Consider the following 21,628-nt stretch of genomic DNA (forward strand, 5'->3'; position numbering starts at 1 on the left):
AGGGGGAAAGACCCAAAAAGCCCAAGAGCCTCAGCTAGAGCTGTCCTGTGTCAGTAGGGAAGAAAAAAAAAAAGGCATGGTTTATTCCCATGGCCATCCCATGAGCACTTCTTACCTCAGCTGGAAACACAACACAAACACTTGTTTCTCTGTGCCCTGAAGTCTGTTTTTTATGACAGAAATACAGATAACAATGAGAATACAGGAGCCAGGCAACATAGGTGATGAAGGTGGCTCTCAGAACATCTGCAGGAATTGGTTTCAAGTGGGGTCCATTTGTTTAAAAGCTAAAGAAGTTTAGTAATTGTCTAGATGATGGAAGCAGAGTTGTGAAGCTCCAGCTGGATCTTCTGCTGGCCTCCTGCCCACACACTGGCGTGCCTGATCACGGGCAGTGAGCAGAATGCAAACGCAGCAGATGCCTCCATTTGGCTGCTGCCCTGAAATGCACCTTCACAGACAGAAACTCCTCTCAAGTCTGGAAATGCCCCAGCATTTCCAGCAGTGCCTACTTCAGGCCACCAGCACAAAAACAAGCCCACCAATGCAACTCTTCTGACGGCCAGTGCAAACACTCCTCGAGCTGTGGAGGATTCGCAACGGCGCAGAGAGAAACCATCTTGCGGAGGGATGAACTGGATGCACAGAGACTCAGCTGTCCTTCTTCTCCTCCTCCTCGTAGGTGACAGTGCCTTGAAACCTGGTGGAAAACACCCCGCTGGCTGCCTGCTGGTCCCCTCCTTTGCCAAGGGAGACAAGGGGCTGTGCCCGGTGCGTGAAGACGTCCTCATTCAGCCATTGTCCCCGCAGGCCAGAGGAGCTGCCTTCCAAGAAAACACAAAGCACGCAGCTAAAAGATAGTCACTTACAGTTTATTTTTGCCTGAAATTATTTCACATCTCTTTGTACACAGCTACAGAACAGTAGTAGTAAACCATTGGTAAAAGCAACAGAGCTAAGGAAAAGGTTGGCTTTTTTTTTTTTTTAATTTATTTATTTTTATCTCTTTTTCTTCTTCTTTCTTCCCACACTGCGTCCTCACACAATTTGGGATTTGAAGGAGGGAAAATACCTGGCACACTACATGAGTTAAGACTCAATTTCTGTTTCATTTATATATATTTAAAAAAAACAAAAACAAAAAAGAGAATAAACTCCCAAGAGTTGGGTGGGGGTTGTCTACGTAGCAACCAAGTTTAAAAAAAACCAAACAAAACAAAAAACCAAAAGCTTGGCTTCCATTGAATAAGATTAAATATACATATATTTATATATAAAAAATTACATTGGCTGTATGTGAAACCTTGTGGTGCTGAAGAATAAAATAAAGGAGTTAAACAGAAGAAAAACTCATTTTTGTTTTTGTTTGGTTTGGGTTTTGTTTTTTTTTTTTAAATAAGCAGCTCTGTACAATGAAGGCTCATTATGAAAAAAAAAAGTCAACAGCATAGTTATAAAAGAAACCACAATTTGTTTTTTAAAAAAATCAACTCCTAAGCAATTGTGGAATTTGAAAAATGTTGCAGTCACATTTACAGACAGGTCAGAGCGATCAAATCAGCAACAACGCTAGTTTTTCAGTCTCCCCAGAGGAACATGCAGAACGATGCGTGCACAGAACAGGTAGGGGAGGGAGGGGAGGGGAGAGAAGAGGAAAGAGGGGGTGGAAAAATGAAAAAAACTGATGCACAGAACAGAGGGAGAGCTTTTTTCTCTCTTTTTGAAATATCGGACGTAAACAGAAAACAACCCAGGCAACTTGTAAAATCTACGGCTTTGCCAATACCCCCCTGGCAAAAGAAAGGGTGTTTTTTCCCCATCTCCCACGTTTCAACCTGACATGGTTTGAGACACTAAAGAAAGTTTTCAGACTTTGGAAGGAAACGTGACTTTTATTAATCCCTGCACCCCCTCCCCCACAACCATCCCCCCCTTGGTAGATATTTTCCTTCCTATTTGATAACGTTTGAGGCATTTTGAAATCGAAAAGACAACGCGATGGATGTCGTGACAGAGAGGGAGTATCATACAGTATATGCATCACTGAAAGGCAATTCTTCAAGGAGGACATTTCCTTTTAAAAAAAAAATAATAATAACAACAAGACAGCAAACTAGTTTATACAGTACTATACGCCAAAAAAAAAAAAAAGGGTAAAAGAATTAACAATTCATAAATAAAAGACAGGTCCCAGACCTGTTATTTGTGAACCATTTTCTTAAATAGGTGCATTATGTAAATCTTATGTACAACAAAATCACTTTGCATAACAACTGCAAGGACAGGGGGGAGGTGAAAATCATATTGGTTTTGGTTTTCTTCTCTTGAGATTTTTGTAAGTTTGATTTTTCTGGAGCAAAACTGGTGAAAGAGGAGTTCTGACTGGATGGCTGCCAGCCAAGGAAACCCAGGTAAATAATGACAAATGAATATATTTTCTTTTTCTCCACACGGCATAAAACACAAAGGCAAATAAAATCCACAAAGGTGGTATTTTTTTTTCTTCTTTATAATCCTCTTGCTGCTACAAAGTCTTTTTTTTTTTTTTTTTTTTTTTCCTTTTTCAATTTAAATTATCTTGATTCTGAAATCACAAAGCTGAAAGAATCCGGCCGGGTCCAGGCTTGCCCCGTCCCCCCGACACACACAACACCACTCCTCTATCCCACAACCACGACTCCTACCACCAAGTCCCAGGACTCACTGCTCTACAGGAATTAGCCAAAAGTTATTTTTCATTTTTCTGTTTGTTTTAAAAATCTTTTCCTTCTCAGGAGAAGCAAAAGAGTCAGAGGCAGGGAGAGTTCACCATGCTTCGGTGTAGCGGACGTCCACTTCTTTCAGATTGGGTAGTTTAGCCTGTGGAGAGGGTAGGAAAAGGTCAGAATTAATGACAGGAGGGCAGGACTCAGGGAAAACAAATCCTGGAAAATCTGTACAGTCAGCAAACTGGGAGGATTGATCTCTGGGCCACAGAAACTGCAGGGAGATGTGCTACGACCTCAACCCTGCAGAGAGCCAGTGCTGAGCTCAGCAGGGAGCTGAAGCACACAGGTGTTCCTGAAGGAACAAGATGCTGAGCCTTTACAGACACACAAGACTAAGTCCCACCTGCAGTGGCTCCATTCAAACCCACACACCAGCCAGCAGGCCCAGATCCCCTCCAGAGCTTTCTTTATATATATATATATATATATATATATACACACACATACACATATATATATATTTTTTTTTTTTACACAAAATGCTCAGCAAAATTTCATTGTCAAACTCTAGCCATGAAGGCTCCACACTAAGTCATCACTTGATTTTTCCTTCAATTTATTAAAAGCATTTGGAGAGGGTTAGCAACCTTTGGTGTCTTTGCAGTCTCCTTTCCATAACTCCACTGCATTTGGACACATTGCTCCTGAATTACCCCATGAGAGGCAGGTGGGAATCAGCTGTTTGCACCGTTCCTACTTGTCTATCCCGTTTCCATGCTCTCTGACTACAATTGTATGGCTAATTCTCTCAAAACAAACAAACACATTTAATTAGGCTAGGGCATAATTGAGGAGTTGGAAGTTTCTAGGAGTCATTATTACCTCACTCCTTGATTTATGTGCATGCATATTTTGATAAGAGCTAGTCATAATCCTACAGACACTGCCAGCAAATAATTTCTCAGTTAGGCAATAGTGACTTCAGTAATGGGTGTTTATTTATTGTCTGGTTCAGCCTGCCTGGTACATATGTGGGTGTCTGTGTGTGTGCAAGCGTGTTCAGTGGGGTGGGGGATGGAGTGGAGAGGAAATGTCATCACTGGCTTGTGCCCCAAATGCTCTCGCAGACCAAGAGAAGAAGGAAAGGTTTGTATCAAAAATCTTCTTTGAAGTATGAACTGTTCTCAACAGACCTACAACCATGTGCCGGGGGGAAAGAAACTGTTACCCTCCCTTTGAACACACACAGGGCTCTACAAAAATGGCCACTAAGATAAATCTCAATGAAAGAGGTGAGAGGGGAAAAAGTGACGCAAGCCTGTTTTCTCAGCTTTTTTAATTCTCTGCAATCATCAGGACTTTGCTCACAGCCAGCCTTGCTGTTTGCCCTGGCAAGTCACTTTCTTGTGTTGCTGCAATTCCTGAGCAGAGGGAACCAGTTTGGAAAATATGAGTTTCAGTCTGGAGTCAGCAGCTAAGGGGCTCAGAAGCAGGGGTAGGGCTGGAGGAGCCTTTCAGTAGATTTGATTTTGGAGCCCTGGGCCAAACTCAGCATTGACCTTGCCTGTCTGCAAATGCCTCGGGCCTGATACAAGCTCCATTGTGTGAACCCATCTGCAAGACAGCTGTTAATTCCAAGGACTACTTCTTTGCGTATACAATTGTGACACAAGTTTTGAAAACTTAATCTTGAAAAATCCATGCTAGCAGCATTGCAACCGAGTCCCTGAGGGAGCCCTGGCTCCACAGCCAGACCTGAAGATACATTTTGCAGAAAATTTTGAAAGCAGAGCAGTTTCAGGACTTGCCTCAAGTTCGAAACTCAGCCCAAGGTTGTGACCTTTTTGAATAAACCTAGCACAATCAAACCTTTCAACACACAAGATGACATAATGTAGTTTCATCTTGAGCGCTTGGGTGTTTGAGGTAAGGCTTTGGGAGATGCAGCTCACACAATATCAGAGAGAAGGCAAAGTCCAAGTTAAGTCACAAAAGCCAACGCATCTCAGGCAGTCTTTGTCTGCAACCACCTGGGGCTGTTCCCCTCCCACAGCTACATTCTAGTTCACACAATTTTGCCAAAGTGGTTGTAAATTCACAGTACAAATGGCAACACTAGACACCCTACATGTCACACTGGGGAACTGAGAAACTGTGCAGGTGTTTCTGTCAAAAGCTCACTTCCAGTCCAAGAGGTGTCCAGATAAACTTGCACCTTCCTTAACATGGTTTTAATTCTCCCTTTGCATTCTGAATCAAAGCTCTGTAATGCTGTTCACATGCTGCTTTTGGTCCTGGAACAGTACAGGGGGCAGCTCTGCAGGTGTGCACTAGGTTTTACCTCTCTGTGTATCCTCACTGGAAGCAACCAATATGCTTCCACTTATGAAACCTTTATTGTTGATAGCACTGGCAGAAAGATTCTGTTTCAGATTCCATCAGATACTCATCCACTCAGCATATTACATGTTTCCTGACTCCATGAAAGCCTCTCAGAATAATGTTTTCAGTCATTGTCTCCCCAGAATAATCCACTTTGCCCTCTTCAGATTACTTTCTTGCTAGCCACTCCATGGGGCCAGTTCTCTCTGCACTAGGCACTACTACCACCATGTACTTGCTAAATCTACAAGGCCTTCCAGGCCAGCTACTTCTCATCTTTAGTGAACACAATTCAGAAATAAATACCTTGAGATCTTCGTAGGTATCTGCTGAAAGTTTCGTGCTGTTCATATTTAAACTACACAGGCTCTTCATGGCTAGAAGAGAAAACACACAGATATTTGTGATCATGCTGCATCTTCTTAAAACATCAAGCTTACAGTAGGCCAAAGCATCAACAAGACATGACTATGTGCAGCACACTCAGGAAGAAGCTGAATAGTGTAAAATATAGAAGTAGGAATGGATCAACAGCTGGTTGGGCCCCCATCCAGGAAAAAGTCCCTATTTAGGAAGGGCCATTAAGCATAGGCTTAAGTTGGCTGACTTCAAAGGAGTTCAGGCAACTTCTCATCATCAGCTTCCTGCACATTACTCTGAACAGTGCCTGTTCTCAGCGCCCTGCACGATGCACGCAGGGGCCACACTGATCTAGGAGTGCCCCCTTCTCCTCTCCCTCCCCCCCATTGCCATTTTAGGCTCCAGTACTTAGCAGAATAGTTTCCTAAGATGAGCCATAGCTACTGGCCTGTCTGGCATGTCTGTTTAGGATCAAGCCTATTAAAGGAGCCCTTTAAACCCAGTAGCTGAGGGTTCTCATCCACTGCTGGGTGTAGGAGAGGGTCTCACCGTGGCATGGTGAGCAGCCCTTGGTGCTCAAGGGGGCCCTGAATGCTGCTTAGGTGGCCCCACTCTGCTTTGCCTTGCCCAAGTTAAAAACAGTGAGAGTTTCACCTCCCCAAAAAAGAAGGAACAAAAAATGCCAGCAAGAGTCCAAAACCAGCTGTGCAGGGCTGCTAAACTCACTAATAAGCTGGTACATGGCCCTGCAATGTTCCCCTCCTGCACCGTAAGACCAGACCCCCACCCAGAAGGGACATCCACGGGAGAGTGCGTGAAAAAAGCTGGAAAGTCCAAGGACAACAGGTCACCATGATGAGATCCAGACAAGTGCCATCAGTAGAGTCAGAGGTAAGAGCTGGAGCAGGGTCCGGGACAGCAAAGCCCACACCCAAGGCCACTCTGTCAGCAGGCTCAGCTCACCATCCTGCTGCCCCTGCCTGCAGCTAAAGGGGCCACTGGAGCAGGCAGGGACATGAAACCCAGAGATAACCAGGGCCTGTCCTAAATCCCTGTGGAAGCAGCGGGGTGACAGCCAAGAAGTCCATCTTCTGTCTGAAGCCAGGTGAATTCCTCCCAACCCCACACCATTCTCCTTCCTAGCTTATTTTGGCCACTTACAGCTCAGTGCCAGCAGCCCAGCGTCCGTGACAGGCGTCTCGCAGAGGTTGAGCACCTGCAGCATGGTCAGGTGTTCCGACAGGAGCCGCAGCCCCGCGTCTCCGAACTGTGGGGCACAGAGCAAACTTGTTTGCAACCAACACATCAACATCAAGCACCAATGAAACGAGGTGTGCAGAGGAGCCCTCAGAGCCACACTCCAACTGTTTACCACCATTCTCAACTGACAGGAAGGAGAGCAAATAGTTTTATCCCTCTTTTGCAGAGGGGGAAGAGAAAAGCTGAATGGTTTGTGTTGCACTGAACCACAGGCCACCATTCCATCAGAATGCCTCTGAAGCCTGGACTTTGTATGAGAGAGCTCCCACCAAGGCTACACAAGATGGTTACAGCAGTCTCAGCCAGTTCCCAACCACATCAGAAAAAAAAAAAAAAAAGGCATCATGCAAGTGGTATTAATTAGCTATTTTGGTCACAAGAACAATGTGCTATTGATTGGCAATTGTTCTATTGACCCACTTAGTTTCTGCTGTTTCTAAAGTCTAGATTAATGGAAACCAGGATATCAGAAAATTAAATGGAATGCAAAGTGGTTTGGTTTTTCTTTAAATAAATAAAAAAACCCAACAAGCAAAAAACCACCACAAAACAGCACACAAAAAGCAGGCTCTTTGTCCACTGAAATAAAACTCATTTTGAGTAAGAAGCATCAAAATTTTCGAATCTGGAAGTTGCATTGTTAGGAGAAATCTGGAGGAGATACACAGCAGCCTTAGAACAAGGAAAGCAATCCAAGTCCACTCCATATTGCCCACACAAAAAGAGGAAATTTCTGGGATACAAAAGTAGTTAGGAAAACAAGGTATTTACATGACGTTTGAGTGAAAAAAAACAACGCTGCTTGTTGGGGTTGTACTGAGAACAATCATATTTTCAGTGAGCACTACAAATAGGTGCTAAGAGAAAATGGCAAAACCTGTTCTGTGGAGAACCTGAGAGACCAAAACCAGCAGGGAAATGTAATAGAAAAATCTAATTTTAAAAGCTCTTTCAAGTAAAGCTGAGTAACTTTATTGAGATAACTTGGCCTCTTTTTGCCTACAAAATTGGCACATTATCATTATAGTTCCCTTCTATTTTACTCATTACTAAAGTTTCTTTTCTTGTTGGTGTTTTTAAAGAAATTCCGGTTGATGAGCATTCAGGGCAGCTCACTGCCTACACTGCACAGATGATGTTTTGTTTGACCAGATGAGCTGCACAGCATCATATTTTTCACCCTAAATGGGTGTAAGCATAAGCACTTCTCAGATGAACAGCAGCACATGTTTTGCAAGGCAGTATCAACATTGCCTAACTGGAGCGCTCAACCCAACGCAGCAGCAACCCTTTTATAACTAAAAATAAAGTATTTTTAAAAAAGAAAAATAAAAACCAGCCTCCAAGATTGAGTTAGACCACAAAAAGGCCCTATAAAAATAGCGTGAGGACAAACCCATTCTAAGCAAGCCTCTTCGTAGAATGGTTAAGGTTGGAAGGGACTTTGAAGATCATCAGGTTCCAACCTCCCTGCTATGAGCAGGGACACCTTCCACCAGACCAGGCTGCACAAGCCTCATCCAACCTGGCCTTGAACACCTCCAGGGAGGGACCATCAACAACCCCCCTGGGCAACCTGTTCCAGTGCCTTCCTGCCCTCATCGTGAAGAATTTCTTCCTGATGTCTGACCTAAATTTCCCTTCTTTCAGTTTAAAACCACTACCCCTTGTCCTATCACTGTCCTCTCTGGTGAAAAGCCCCTCCCAGCACTGGAAGGTGCTATAAGGTCTCCCTGGAGCCTTCTCTTCTCCAGGCTGAACAGCCCCAGCTCCCCCAGCCTGTCTTCACACACACTTCTTATGCTGACGTAATGTGAAATCTCAGAATTAGTCAGCACTGGTTCCTGCTCCGAGTTTCAGCCTGCAAAGCACTTACCTGAGTTGACCACAGGTTCAGCTGCTTGAGTGAAGGCAGTTTAATGAGGTGCTCAGCACAAGCACTTGTCACGTTGGTAAAGGCCAGGCTGAGGTTTTCCAGATTTCCAAAAGATCCCGAGCTTAGCAGGCGGGCCAGGTCTGCATCCTGGAATCAAACAACATATTGATAAGCAAGATTCCTGATTCCTCAGCCTGCAATCTTCTGCAGTGGTGTCACTGATACTGTTAACCAGCAAGAGTTGCACAATTACACCACTTGTTTACAGTAACAGAGAACCACACAGAGAAGTTTCTGTTTGTTTGGCAAGCAGCTGGGCTCTTGTGGCAGCATTGCTTCACACACCCTGGGAAAACCATATCCAGACATTAGGACAAAAATTTTCTTTGCATGTGTATCTTTATGAGACACAAAGGCTTCAGTGTCAGAACAAATGTCAAAGGTGGGTCTGTGAATTTAATGAAGACTTCGCTGCAAGTTCTAGATCCCATCTGTGTTCAGGGCTGTTACCTGGCCTCAGTGAAGTTACTCTGGGTTTACACCAGACTCAACTACAACTGTTTCTCTTTCAGACTTTCACATCTAAGATCCAGAACTGGACATTGTAAAGTCTGCATTTTTAATGCAACATTCTGTCTCCAAATCTACCATCAGATCCTACTGTAAATTCCAGCTCTGCACACCAGTATAAATCTGCCAGTTGGATGGCACTGGAAACTTCTGCACAGACCCAAGGGCAGAAATGTGCCCTTACTTGTGTAAACTCCAGTTGTGTTGACAGAGCAAGTGGAATGGCTCCCCTCTCGACCGACCAAAACCACTGTGCCACATGGTAAACATAAATCTAATGCTTAAATATGGAAAGACAAAGCTTGTTTTTCTGTGGATGTGATTAACTTACTGTGGACTTGGATGGCAGTGTTAATCTTGTAGGACCACCTTTTCTTTGCTGCAAGAGAGAAGATACTTTGGTCAAACAAGTTGCCATTCTACATCTCAGACCAGCTGAAGTATAGCAAGCTCTTCACTACAGCAAACCCTGTTCTGATTTCAAAGCTCCCTGCCAGCCCTTCCACCTCTTCCCTGCCTTTTCTGCCTTGACAGATTTTTTTGTAAGTGTGCTAGATGCTGGCCTGTTGCTACCCAGGGGACATCCACTAACCACAGCTAGTGGCCCTCGTGTCATGGGCCAGCACTTTGTCTGATTCAGCCTGCTATTATTTGGTTACCTTCACTTCAAAGGAAACAGCCTTAAAATGCTAGACTAAGACAGTGAAGAGGGTGAGACTGTGGAGCTGATCATTTATTTGACTTCAAAAAAGCAAATTAATTTGACTTTGTAGGCTGAGAGCAGGGGTCAAGGAAGACAAATATAAACGCGAAAGAGGGAAGAGGAAGATTGTGGGTATGTTTGCTCTGGTAAAAAAGTGTTAATGAGAGCAGATCTATCCTGTCTTTAAAATCAGGAAAACGTTTTTCTCCTAGGCTCTAGCTATGAGATCTGAAGACCACCTCAGTGAGATGTGGTGAATGTCAAAACATTCAGAAATGCTGGCCAGCACTAGAACCATTTGCTACTCATATGTCAAAAGGTGGCAGAATTTGACAAGCTGACTTGTAAGATCTTAAGACAGCAGGATTTCATCTTTATTCTTTCACACAGATTCTAAGCAGGTTATTGAATATCATTCATAAACATAGTATGGGATTAGACACATCAGCAAATATCAGGCAGCACATTTATCCACAGTAAAATCCTCCAAATACTGGTCCCATCCTGTTGTTAACTGGGAATTTCACACCCTGCTTGTCTGTCTTTTGTAGCTCCATTTCTGGAGAGTACAGACCAGAAGGTGCTGTGGCAATACTGCATGCAGGGGGACATACCAGCTCTTTTAACTCCCTCTGCCTGTCACACAGCTGTTCATACATTCTTTTTCCCACGTCTGTGCTTTCCAGGGTAGAGATGATCTGGAGCTGGGTGTCGTTATTATCAATGATGTTGTATTCCAGCATCAAACACAATATCTAGCGACAGAAGGCAAGAAGAGTGGTCACTGCAAAGCTTGCATTATGTTTCTTTCACATATTACAGTGGGCATGCTAGTTTGAATTACTGGGTAAGGTTTTAGAGCAGACATTAGCAACATTTACTGACCTTCCAAGGCAAGAAACCAATTTTTTATTCGCAAAGAATGAACTCTTATCTCTGAAACTCAGCCTATCTATCCTGTCTTCCATTAGTATTAATTCCTTCTGCCTGAGGTGTGATTACTTTGCATCAGTCTTGCAAGATGGCTTCATGCCACAGCCCTCTTCAGAATAGGTACCATCGATCCAGGATTTCCCAGGTACACCAGCTGGGCTGCAGACTGCAGACTTGGGACAGGACACAAGAGCCAAGCAGTTCCCTAAGTGCTGCATCTTCTGTCCCTAAACACCGGGGTTTCTGTGCTAGCAGAGTGCATGGGAAGTGTATCCAGTCTACAAGGCCATATATATAGGGAAAGGCCAAAGAGGCTCCAAGAGAAGATGATCCTGGGAGCAAAAGCTGCTGTGGCCAGGACACCCTCCATCTCACAGGGAACACATCTGACTCACCCCTGGGCCAAGGGTTGCCAGGAGCAGGTGAAACATCAGGGGATGATTCCGGTGGGTTTCATGGGTTTAGGGCACAAGCTGCCCCCTCCATGCTGCCTTCAATTTTCAGCTACATACCATCCCATTGCAATTAAAATGCAAACTTCTTATTCCCTCCATAATTTGAATTATTTTTAATGAAAAAAAAACAAAACAACACACCACCAAGCAACATTCTATTCAAATTTATGCAGCACACTCTTATTTCCTGGATTAAATTAACATGCACAGATCTAAGTCAATGAAAAACTGTAGCTCCTTCCATCTATTTAGCCACTCTCTATTTCCACTTAAATGATATGATAACATTTATCTAGAAACTTCTATAAAGAAACCCAGAAAAATACATATAAACTATGAGTGAAACAAAAATAACCAATCATAAGTACATAAAAATGTGTATTAATGCAAGTAAATAAGGTTTTGTGAAGGCACTTATTGTGCTCTGCTCATTTTGCAGGTGGCAAGACAAGCCTCAGGCATTTAGTCATGGAAAAAACTTCTGGTTCCAAATTCTGACCCCTTGCCACAGCCTATATCTTCACGGGCATTTATTTCCCATCTTAGCCTCTCCAACTCAATCATAGCAAACAATCTCTCTCTCCAAAAATGTATGCACCCACCTTTCATGTCATCCCCACTCCCAATCAATTCCACTTAATGAAGAGAAACACTCACTGCTCACTGCTCACTGCTGGTGTTTCGTGCCACACAAACCTGAACTTCCCTAGTTCCACTGGGTGTAACTCTGGGAAAGGCAGTGAAACCAAATCTGAATACTGCTTGTAAACCTGTATAACTACTTATGTGTAGGGCTTACCTCTACCATCGTCTGGTTTCCCCTCAAAGCCAGTAGCATGCAAGGTCCTAATTTATTTTCAGCCAGTGAAAGCAGGAACTTCTTTGTTTTATAACAGGATCCCATTAAAATATGAACCTATTCAAGAAACAGAGCTAAAATTAGAGGTGCAAGCCTAAGAAACACATATACCTCTGGAAGGGACGTTGTTACACAGTCAAATAAAAGTACTTGCAACAAACCTAAAGAAAAGGAGGCCCTCCTGATGACTATGGTTGCAGTCTCTTCACAGGTTCATTGTTGATTGGAAGTGACTTTTTGAAAAAGGTGATGCCTAGTGAACTCTGAGGGAGCAGGTAGCTTTTCTCCATAAAGGAGCTCAGCTGACAGCCCAGAGGCCTGATATAAGCTCCCCAGGAAACATCAGAGCAGCTGTGCAACTGCCCCCATCCCTAGAAACAAGCTGAACCCAGCCCCAGGGGAACTACAGGAGATTCTGCTTTTGCATCTGTTTGTGGTTCAGTTTCCCTGGAAATGCCAGCTGGTGAGCAAGGGCTGTGTGGGCTGGATGTCTAGGTAAAGGCAGTGGTGCTGGCAATCTGCTGGCTGAACACTAGCTTTGGTTAAGGAGTGGTGACAAAGTCACCTGCTCAGCAGGAACAGGCAGGAGGTGACTGGGAAAGGAGGGAGTGCCTTAAGAAAATCCAGCAGTCCTGAGCCCTAATTCAGATCCGAGTTTATGTGCTTCCTTGCTCAGTTTTCCTTGAAAGGAAAGAAATGCTGAGAACATTGCCTGAATAAGACTTAAGTCCACTAGCTGACAAAAAAGTCCTGCAGACTCTCTTCTATCTGCAGAAAGCAACAGATGGTATGACATAGTAACACCTATGGCAGAAATGCAAAGCCACTTGTACAAATCAAAGATAAGTCTTTTCTCACAAAAGAGGCTGGCAATATTCTTTCCCATTTAAAAGCCCTAGCAATTAGCTGCAGAGAATTTTGGGCTCCCAGCTGAGAGTCTTGTTTCATGGCCCAGATGGCTGATTCACCACCTTGCTGGCAGAGCACTATGTGAGAATTTCTAGTTTCCAATGACCTGGAACAGCAAGAGCTCCATTATGTAGACTCAACATCAGTACAACTCTACAATAAGCTTGTAAATACATTCTGTGGTCCCCCTGGTTCCTGGCATTGCTTTGGCTATGTTCAATACTGCTGCAAATATTGCAACCATGCCATGATGCAGTCAATTCCATGCAGATCCTGTGCTACCTTGCAATTCTTCTTCCTCATGGCTTCAGTACCAGCAAGGCCTTTAAAAAACACAAAATCTTTTTTTTTTAAGTATCCATCAGCTCACGTGGCCTTTAAAAACAGTAAGCTTCAAGCCAAAAAGGATTTCTTTTCATGCAGTTACTGTTAAGCTTTTTAGGAGGTTTTCTTGAGACATGGGAAATACTGTCACTAATGCTAATGTAGGGTCCATCTCAGAACAGGATGTTTTTCAAACTTTATGGTTAGTCATTAGCAGCTCTTTAAGTATTTATCAACATCCTTGCAAAGGGCACAGTGTACTGCATATTAATGTGTGTTAGCATTGTACTTTCTCAAGCACACCACCTCCTGACACTCATAAATATCTTGTTCCACAAAAGCTCTTAGGAGAAATTATATAGTCCTGAAGAAATCTTCTTTTCAGACTTAAGAGACATAGAATCAGTGAAGAGGGATGAAACCTTTTGTGAACAGCCTTTGCCCATTATCTGTTTCAATGCTATCTGACCCATCTGAATTTAAGAGTATAAACAGGCACTGATATTCTTTATGCCAAAATGTTCATCTCACTTGCTAAATGGAGAATTAATACACAGTGAGACCTACGTGACTTAACCCAGGTTGCACAGGAAGACAGTGTCAGCATCAGTGATTAAAACCTGTTATTTTCTGTCTAGTCCTTCTCAGAGTTAGAAAAGAAATAACTGCAGGAAATGCTGGTTTCTAATTAAACCTCCCACAACAATGTAATTGGGCAGAGAAACTTTAACACATTTTTATATTTATCTATCCATCCTTTGATTAATTCCATCTTACTGTTGTTTCTAAATTCCAGGGTAGCCCTATATGAAAACTACAGGCATGGATGAGCAGAGCTGTCTGTCTCTCCTGTTTGTCCATATTCTCTGAGAGTTTTTATACAGATACACAAACAAATGCATTTATAAATACAAAAATACATACATGCATATGCACACACATATATACATGCATGGTTTTGTGCATTACATTACCAGTGAAAAACAAGCCAAAATTCCAAAAGAGAATGCCAACATGTTAACCAAACTGTAACTGCAAGGAAGTTAAATGGATTTGGTGATTAAAAGATTTAGATTTCCTCGTGAACACTTGTGGTTTAGAGAATGCTGGTTTTGATCATTTTTTTGACAAAAGAAAGTAAATCTTGTTATTTTCAAATACTCATTAGCTACTTCACTGCAAAGAGCTTACTAAACTCACATTATTGCAGACACGTACCATACTGGCAAACAGCTCTCCATCATCATCACATGCCACTCCTCCAGGGCTGTAGAGCTGGAACCAGCCGTCTTTACCAGCCCTGACACTCAGCAAACATGAGTGGACCTGCCAAAAAGTGAAGACATTGGGAAGGTTACAGTTCCTGCCAATAATCACCAGCATCTCTCACACTGGGCCAAAAGAAGTAACTCTGCAAAATGAAGGACTGATGGAAATTTCATGGTTCATATTCCAATCTACAGAGCTGCAGGCCAGTCTCCACTCACAGAATCCATTTTTTCAGTACAGACAAGGAGGGAAGCTGTATCATTGCTAACTGCAAGGCCTTTTTTATTCCCTTTACACAAATCAAACACAAAATGGCTCTAATCTTGAACAGTTCCTTTCACTTGGAAAAAAACCAACCAACGACAAAACAAAGAGACTCAATTTTCTGGGCTTCTGACATTTCCCCCCACCCTCCTAGCACATGTGCCTATACTTCTGATGTGATCTGCATACCAAATACAGTGGCTGATGGCTTGCTCATTCCAATCATTAAAAATCCCTATTATTCCTGCTGCAATAAAACTTGACCAGAGTCAGGGTAAGACCACAAGGAAAATTCAACAGGGATACCTAAGACAGGAGTTGCACAGAAGAACAGCCTACCGACCAGTCGTTTAAATCTGGCCCACTGCAGAGGTTACAGTATCTAGTCCCACTGTTTAATAGAGGAGTCATAACTGAGCTCTTTTCCCCCTTTTTTCTTCTCCTCCCACTTGAAGATGCAGATGTTCTATTTCCATTTTTGAGGAGGGTGGGGTGGAGGTAAAGCCCATGTGCTTTACTTTGGACATGTAACACCAGTGACAGACGAAATCCTGGTGCCGTTCTAAACCAAGAAGCTCTCTTTCATCTGACAAGAATGACTACTGCTCACAAAGACTAAATCCATGAAAACCAGGAGTTCAGGGCAATGATGATGATGACACAGCCTCCTCACCCACAGTCTGGGGAAGCTTTTCTTCCCTTTATACCAGCAGCAAAAACTAATGCAGAGGAGAGGTTCCCTCTGACTCAGCCAAAGCTGATGGTGTTGAACAAGCTCCATGTGCAGCAATGAAGCAGTCGGCCACACGAGGCTACAGCTACACACTCATTCCAATAACACACCTCCCAACCCTTTTCTCCAGCTAATTCCTGAGAATTATGGTCATTTGCACACAGTGTAACTGGAACACAGCTAAATAACACCTGTTACTTCGTAAGCTGTGTGGATCCATTGATTTTGCTTCCCTGTTTTTCGTGAGGAAGATGAAAAGCTGGCAGAAATTCAACAAAGTGGGAAAATCTTGCTGGTTGGGGATCAAAGACATCAACTGATGCCAGACAAGGAGGTCACAACACATGTTTATACATAAGGCAAGAAAACATTCATACTAAGACTGGGTACCCTGAGTGGCTATTAACCCCTAAGAGACTTTAGCCCAGCAAAATCACACTGTGTTGTAAAAAAACCAACAAACTACTTAAGGATAGATCTTCTGAACAAGTATATTGGCAATTCCTCCAATTAATAATTGGTGTAAACTGGCAATAAACTCACTTCTTGCCTCGGATCTTCTGCAAATCTCTGAATCACATATTTCAGCTCCCTGATTAAAAAAAAAAAAAATAACAGGACAAGAGTTAGTAAGTTGCTCATTGCACTATTCACACAAGTGTCACATTTCTCTTGGATTACACTTTCAATTATATATAAATGCACTTTAATGAGAAACAAGTTAAACGGTTTCCACAGGGAGGAAGTATGAAGTTTAAAAGTGATAACTAAGGACAGTGTCTATACATAATAATCTAGAAAAGGTTTCAGAGATGGGCAGTGACAAACTGATTTGTAAATTCTATCAGCATCCAGTGTCTTTAGTCCTTGGGCTCCTGCTGTCACAGTAAATTACAAAGAAAACTACATCTTTTTATTGCTAACAGAACAGGTTCACAGCTCCTCACAGATTAGAGGACATTAGAGGCACAATATCGAGTAATGCATCATTGCTATTATTGACTAGTACAACTATTTTAACTAATTACCCCCCTTTAGTAAAACAAACAAGCCCCACAAACTTACTTTGTGAATTTTTCATGTGCAAGAGCCCTGAAATTTAAAACAGAAAACAGAAGAATATGAGGAAGAAGGGAAGTAGGGAAGAAAAAAACACCCAAAACCAAACAACCACTTTTCAGTTCTTTCCAGATAATAAGAGGATTTGCTAAGCAACTGCAGCACACAACACAAAAAGAATTATCCTTCCAAAAGACATCAGGTAAAGTCTCCTCTATTAAGCTGGGGGGAAATAAAATTCAGGAGACAAAGAAGAAAAATCACTTGGACCAAATCTTGTAGCTCTTCCTGAGTCCTGTTTTAGACAAGGCTCTGACTAAGTGGGAGCACCAGGTCAGAAGTAAGCAAGTAAAAGACTGAAAATACAGCTATAGAATTAAAAAAGGAATTTTTGGCTACCTCCAAGAGCCAAGTGAATCCTATCATTGCAATGTAATTCAGGTAGGGTCCCAACTAATTAACCTTGTACATCAGCAAAGCAATTAATGGTCACCCTGTGGAGGGCCTTGCATCATGATATGGTTTACACCTCCCCCAGGACTCATATTTGACTTAGGTAAATGATGCCTCTGTTGCCTATCTCCAAGCGCTCACTGTAGCCCAGGTAACCTGGCACAGAGGATTAGACCTCTCTGATTCAAGACATCGGGTCATTAGGGGATGTGATAAGCTAGCAAATTGTACAATTACAGGTTGTAATGTTTGTCCATGGAGGTCTGCATTTGATAAACACTACTGTTCATTAATAGGTTTCTGAGGGAGCTTGGCTGATCTGTAGGGTAGCTTCTTCATTTAATGCTAAATACAAATGATTCGAGGCTCTGCGATGCCAGGAAAGCATCCTGACCCACTACATCTCTTACTTCACTCTCCTCCTCACCAGCTTTCCTCCCTTTCTTGTCTGCCTGTCTCTAGTTAACCATTCCTCTCTTCAGAATCATCTTGGGAGAAATAGAGATGGAAGATGGGAAAGTCTTGCATCCCTCTATATCAGCCAAAATCAACTATAGATTCTAAATCAATACTAGAGGCACAAAGCTCCTATTACCATCAGTTTTTAGGTGTCATTATATTTCACCACAAAACAACAGTAACAAGAATAACCCAGTAAATACTAAATGCAAACTTACTCCTTGGGAAATGGGATAGGTTGAAGCAAGCTGGCCAGGGCTGGTCTCCAGTCATCATAGTCTGACCTGAAAGATGAACGTTTTATTAACAGGTTACCAAGTATCAAATATGGTTTGTCAACAGTTAGTTCAAGGAGTCAGAAGTTTTGTTCTGCAGGCATCAACAACCCTTCAGTCTTACTGAGACACTGTAAATATCTATGGTGACATTTCCCTTCCCATTTTCTGCACATTCTCCACTGAGGCACAATAAATCTGGTATTTACAATGACCTCCAGAGAGGCCTTCCTCTTGAAAACTTGAAGACATTTGCTGTGTATGAAACCTGTTGACATTTAATCACTAAGTCATACTTTTATCTAAGTTGGCAGAGTAATTACCAGCCCACTGCCATTTACAGCTCTGCGTTGAATAGGTGGGGTTTTAAAAAAAAAAAAGGGGGGGGAGGGGGGAGTTGGCTATGGTACATAAGCCCATTTGTAAAAACAAAGACACCTCCCTACTCAACCATTGACCTTGGTAAAAAGGAACCGGTCAATTTAACCAGAACAAAGTCTTTAGCTTAAGAGGTGAGAGACTAGAGAAGGAAGCACTGTCAAAATCACTGGGAGAGAAAGAACACAAAGGAGGAGGACCACAGCAGGGAGCTCAGGCCAGTGGTCCCTGAGGGAGTGTCACCTCTCTGTTGTGTTAGCACCACAGCCCCCAGCTGATGCATTTGGTTTTCACCTCTGCTGTCAATATTCAGAACTGCCCTCCTACGAGGAGCCATCCATAAGGACTAGGAAAAAGAGAACACGTTGCTTTCCAGCACGTGCTGCTCAGTGCAAACCAATCCGGCAGCAAAACACCAGGGGTTTGAAGGCACGTGGAGAAGCAGGCAGGGCTTCTCGTGGGGCAATGGCACCTTGTGCACCCCTCACTCTCAAACATTTAGTAATTAGTTAGCACCAATTAACAGCCATAACAAAGCACTGCACAAAGGGTACAATCATTGCAAGGTGGAAGCCAATTCACTCTAATTAATACCAACGAGTACGCACAGAAGTAAATGTAGTAAATCTCAAACAGGGTGAAACACCTTGGGATATCTGCAGAAGATAGTGCAAAAGAGCCTACAAGCTATTGATACCCTTTGGATTTCAGTTTTATAAGACCATTGGCTGCAGCTTACTGCAAACTTGGCACAAAAGTATGGTGTTTCTTTAGGAGGAACAAAGTGTAATGTTCTCAGATAGACAGTACCTACTGATAGGATGAGAAACAGACAACATATGAACAGAAAGTGTTCCAAAAGAATGCAATTTTTTCAAAGAGAAGGTTCTAAACCAGAGCAATTGAAGATGGATGCACTTTCAAAAGTCTCATCCATTTTTTGAACCACATAAGCAAGAGATTTTCATAATCTAACTATCCAAATGACAGTTCGCAAAGGCGTATTTATGGACCCAAATAAAACCTAGGTGCATGAGCAGGGTATTCTTAAAAACAACATGCAGAGAATAATCACAATATAACACTCAGTTATCTCTTGCCCAAGTGTAGAATGAGTTCAGGTTACAAACATGCATAATATCTCATATCCCTCTACCAAAAGGCCAAGAACCACAACATCGTGTTGTGTCCAGGGAGACGTCTCCTCCCCCACCTGCAGTTGTTAAACAACCATAAAAACACTTAGGTGCAAGTTCAGCAACTGAGGTGGCACTGGCCAGGCAGAAACCTCAGTGCTGGTTCTCCTCAAAACACCAAACAATTAACATTTGAGTTATGTTTCCTAATAAAAACAACTTGTCTATTTTCCTCTTGTTATCTTTAGCACTGGAGGCACAAAGAATAGTGCACATGAAGCTACAGTATTCCAATGAAGATACCTCATGCCCATGCCAGTTATGCTAGAAGCTATTGAGTCTCATTTTCTTCTCTATCAGATCTCTGTCTGTCTTCTCCATCTGTTCTCTGGTTATATTTGGAGCAACTCTGAGCTAAGGGGTGTTACACCAACCTAAAGCAGACCTGAGTCCATAGCAGATAGAGCTCTTTGTGATCACCCATTCACAGAGGCAAAACCCCCTTACCTGCTTAGACACTAATCAAATCAGGAAGATGACAAACTTTGTTTAGTTCCTCAGAACAGTTAAGACATGAAGCAGGACTTCATTACAAGAGGTTGATTTTCCACTTTGCCTGTGTAAAGTGAGTGTCATGAAACACCTGAGGATGGAGCTTCTCATAGAAAATGAAATAAGTCAAAGAAACCTCTGACATAGCACCTCTAAGATGAGCTCTCTGGGTGCTTTTAACAAAGCTTTGATTAATTAAGGCTCTCCACAAGACTATTTGTTGTTTCTGACCTACAGGCAAATTGAATGGATCAGTGACACAGAACTCTGACCTGTGCTCAGATTCATTTGAAAGGCTCCTGTTTACCTACCTGGTATCTGTAGGAACCAGAATGCTGGCCTTGGGCACCTCATGCATGGACCTCAGTGCTGGTGCTTGTGTCCTCAAAGAACTGACAAGCCTAATGATATTTTTTTATTTATTTATTTATCCTTTGGAATTTCCTACTGCACCAGTAGCTGATTTTTCTCTAAAAATGATACGTTTTTATTGACAAATGCAAACAACTTTAAGAGCAGATTTTTGAGCAGAAGAGACCCAAAAGTCAAAAGGCTGAGTTAGGAAACTCAAAGGTATTAAGGGCGAGAGATAAAGCACATACGAATCTTTCCTAATAGAAGCTTAAAAGCCAAGACTCACTTGGAGTTCCAGTGACACCTCAGGTTAAGTGTTACACCACTAAAATTCCTACTTGAGCAAAATGTGGAGAGTTGTGATTAGTAATAATGTGAGCCAATCAGTTTTTCATGGCTGACCTTAAAAGGAAATTGTAAGAGGAAGAAAAAAGCTCATTTGTAATAGACTAATTGAAACACAGCAGAGAAAACTGGACAGTATCACACTCTGCCTTCTCTTGAAGCTGAGAGTTACTTAAGGCACCCAATTTTAGAGCAGGGCTAGGAGAGGACAGTAAAAACTGTTAGTCTGTTTTCCTAGGAGGAGATGAAAGAAAGAAAATAGTCTCCTATAGAATATATACAGTTTGGTCACATGAGTGGAAGTCAAACATAAAATCTACAGAGATCTGTAATCCCTTCAATCTGAGCTAGGAAGCATGAAACAAACACAGCACAAGAATAAAACTGAACTACTTATTAAAAGCCTACAGTGTTTCTCCTCCTCCCACCTATTCCCTTTCAAAAACACTTTCCTTCTCTCTGTGCTCATCTCATTTGCACTCTTCTTTCATTTCAGACACTTGCTTTTCTTTATTTTTCTTTTTTTTCTTTTTTTTTTTTTTGGTCCATTCAAAGCTCTATTACCAGACAGAAGCACTCAAAGCAGGAGAAAGGAGATAGATCAGCTCTGGCTGCATTTAACAACCACTGCGATGAGCCAGACAAAGGGGCCATGCCAGGAGGAGGAGGGAGCACAGAGCTACAGGGAGAGCACCTGTGGCAGACTCCCGTGGGAGCTCCTCAGAAGGTGCTGGGCTGAGCGCTCACCACGTGGCTTAACTCCCAGGACTGGCCTTATAAAAGCAAAGGGGGAGAAAGACTCCCTGATGTACTCACTGGCTTTGAATTTGGCAGGATTTGCAATTGTAGCAAGTAGCACAGCAGCCAACTCACAGCCTCATCTGCAGGCTCCCGGGAACTGCGTGCCAGGCAGGGGTCTTGGTGCCCAGCAGGTGAAGGCTGTCAGAGCAGTGACCTGCTCCTGCACCCAGCTCTACTTACCCAGAAACCTTTTTTAGGGGACTGGTCAGAA

The 21,628-nt window shown here is 42.7% G+C and overlaps 1 protein-coding gene across 1 annotated transcript in view; it reads right to left on the reverse strand.

Moving 5' to 3' along the window:
- Positions 1 to 851: 851 nt before the first annotated feature.
- CMIP (c-Maf inducing protein) overlaps positions 852 to 21,628 on the reverse strand; it is a 130,535-nt gene continuing 109,758 nt past the window's right edge. The window contains exons 11-21 of the mRNA XM_051629498.1: positions 17,795 to 17,860; positions 16,671 to 16,697; positions 16,149 to 16,197; positions 14,558 to 14,665; positions 12,047 to 12,163; positions 10,474 to 10,614; positions 9,488 to 9,535; positions 8,587 to 8,733; positions 6,612 to 6,717; positions 5,397 to 5,467; positions 852 to 2,859 (exon numbers count right to left, since the gene is read on the reverse strand). Of these exons, the coding sequence (XP_051485458.1) occupies positions 2,806 to 2,859; positions 5,397 to 5,467; positions 6,612 to 6,717; positions 8,587 to 8,733; positions 9,488 to 9,535; positions 10,474 to 10,614; positions 12,047 to 12,163; positions 14,558 to 14,665; positions 16,149 to 16,197; positions 16,671 to 16,697; positions 17,795 to 17,860 (934 nt within the window). The 3' untranslated portion in view covers positions 852 to 2,805. The remainder of the gene's footprint in view (positions 2,860 to 5,396; positions 5,468 to 6,611; positions 6,718 to 8,586; positions 8,734 to 9,487; positions 9,536 to 10,473; positions 10,615 to 12,046; positions 12,164 to 14,557; positions 14,666 to 16,148; positions 16,198 to 16,670; positions 16,698 to 17,794; positions 17,861 to 21,628) is intronic.

This window comes from Apus apus, chromosome 11 (assembly GCF_020740795.1).
Source record: "Apus apus isolate bApuApu2 chromosome 11, bApuApu2.pri.cur, whole genome shotgun sequence".
NCBI lineage: Eukaryota > Metazoa > Chordata > Aves > Apodiformes > Apodidae > Apus > Apus apus.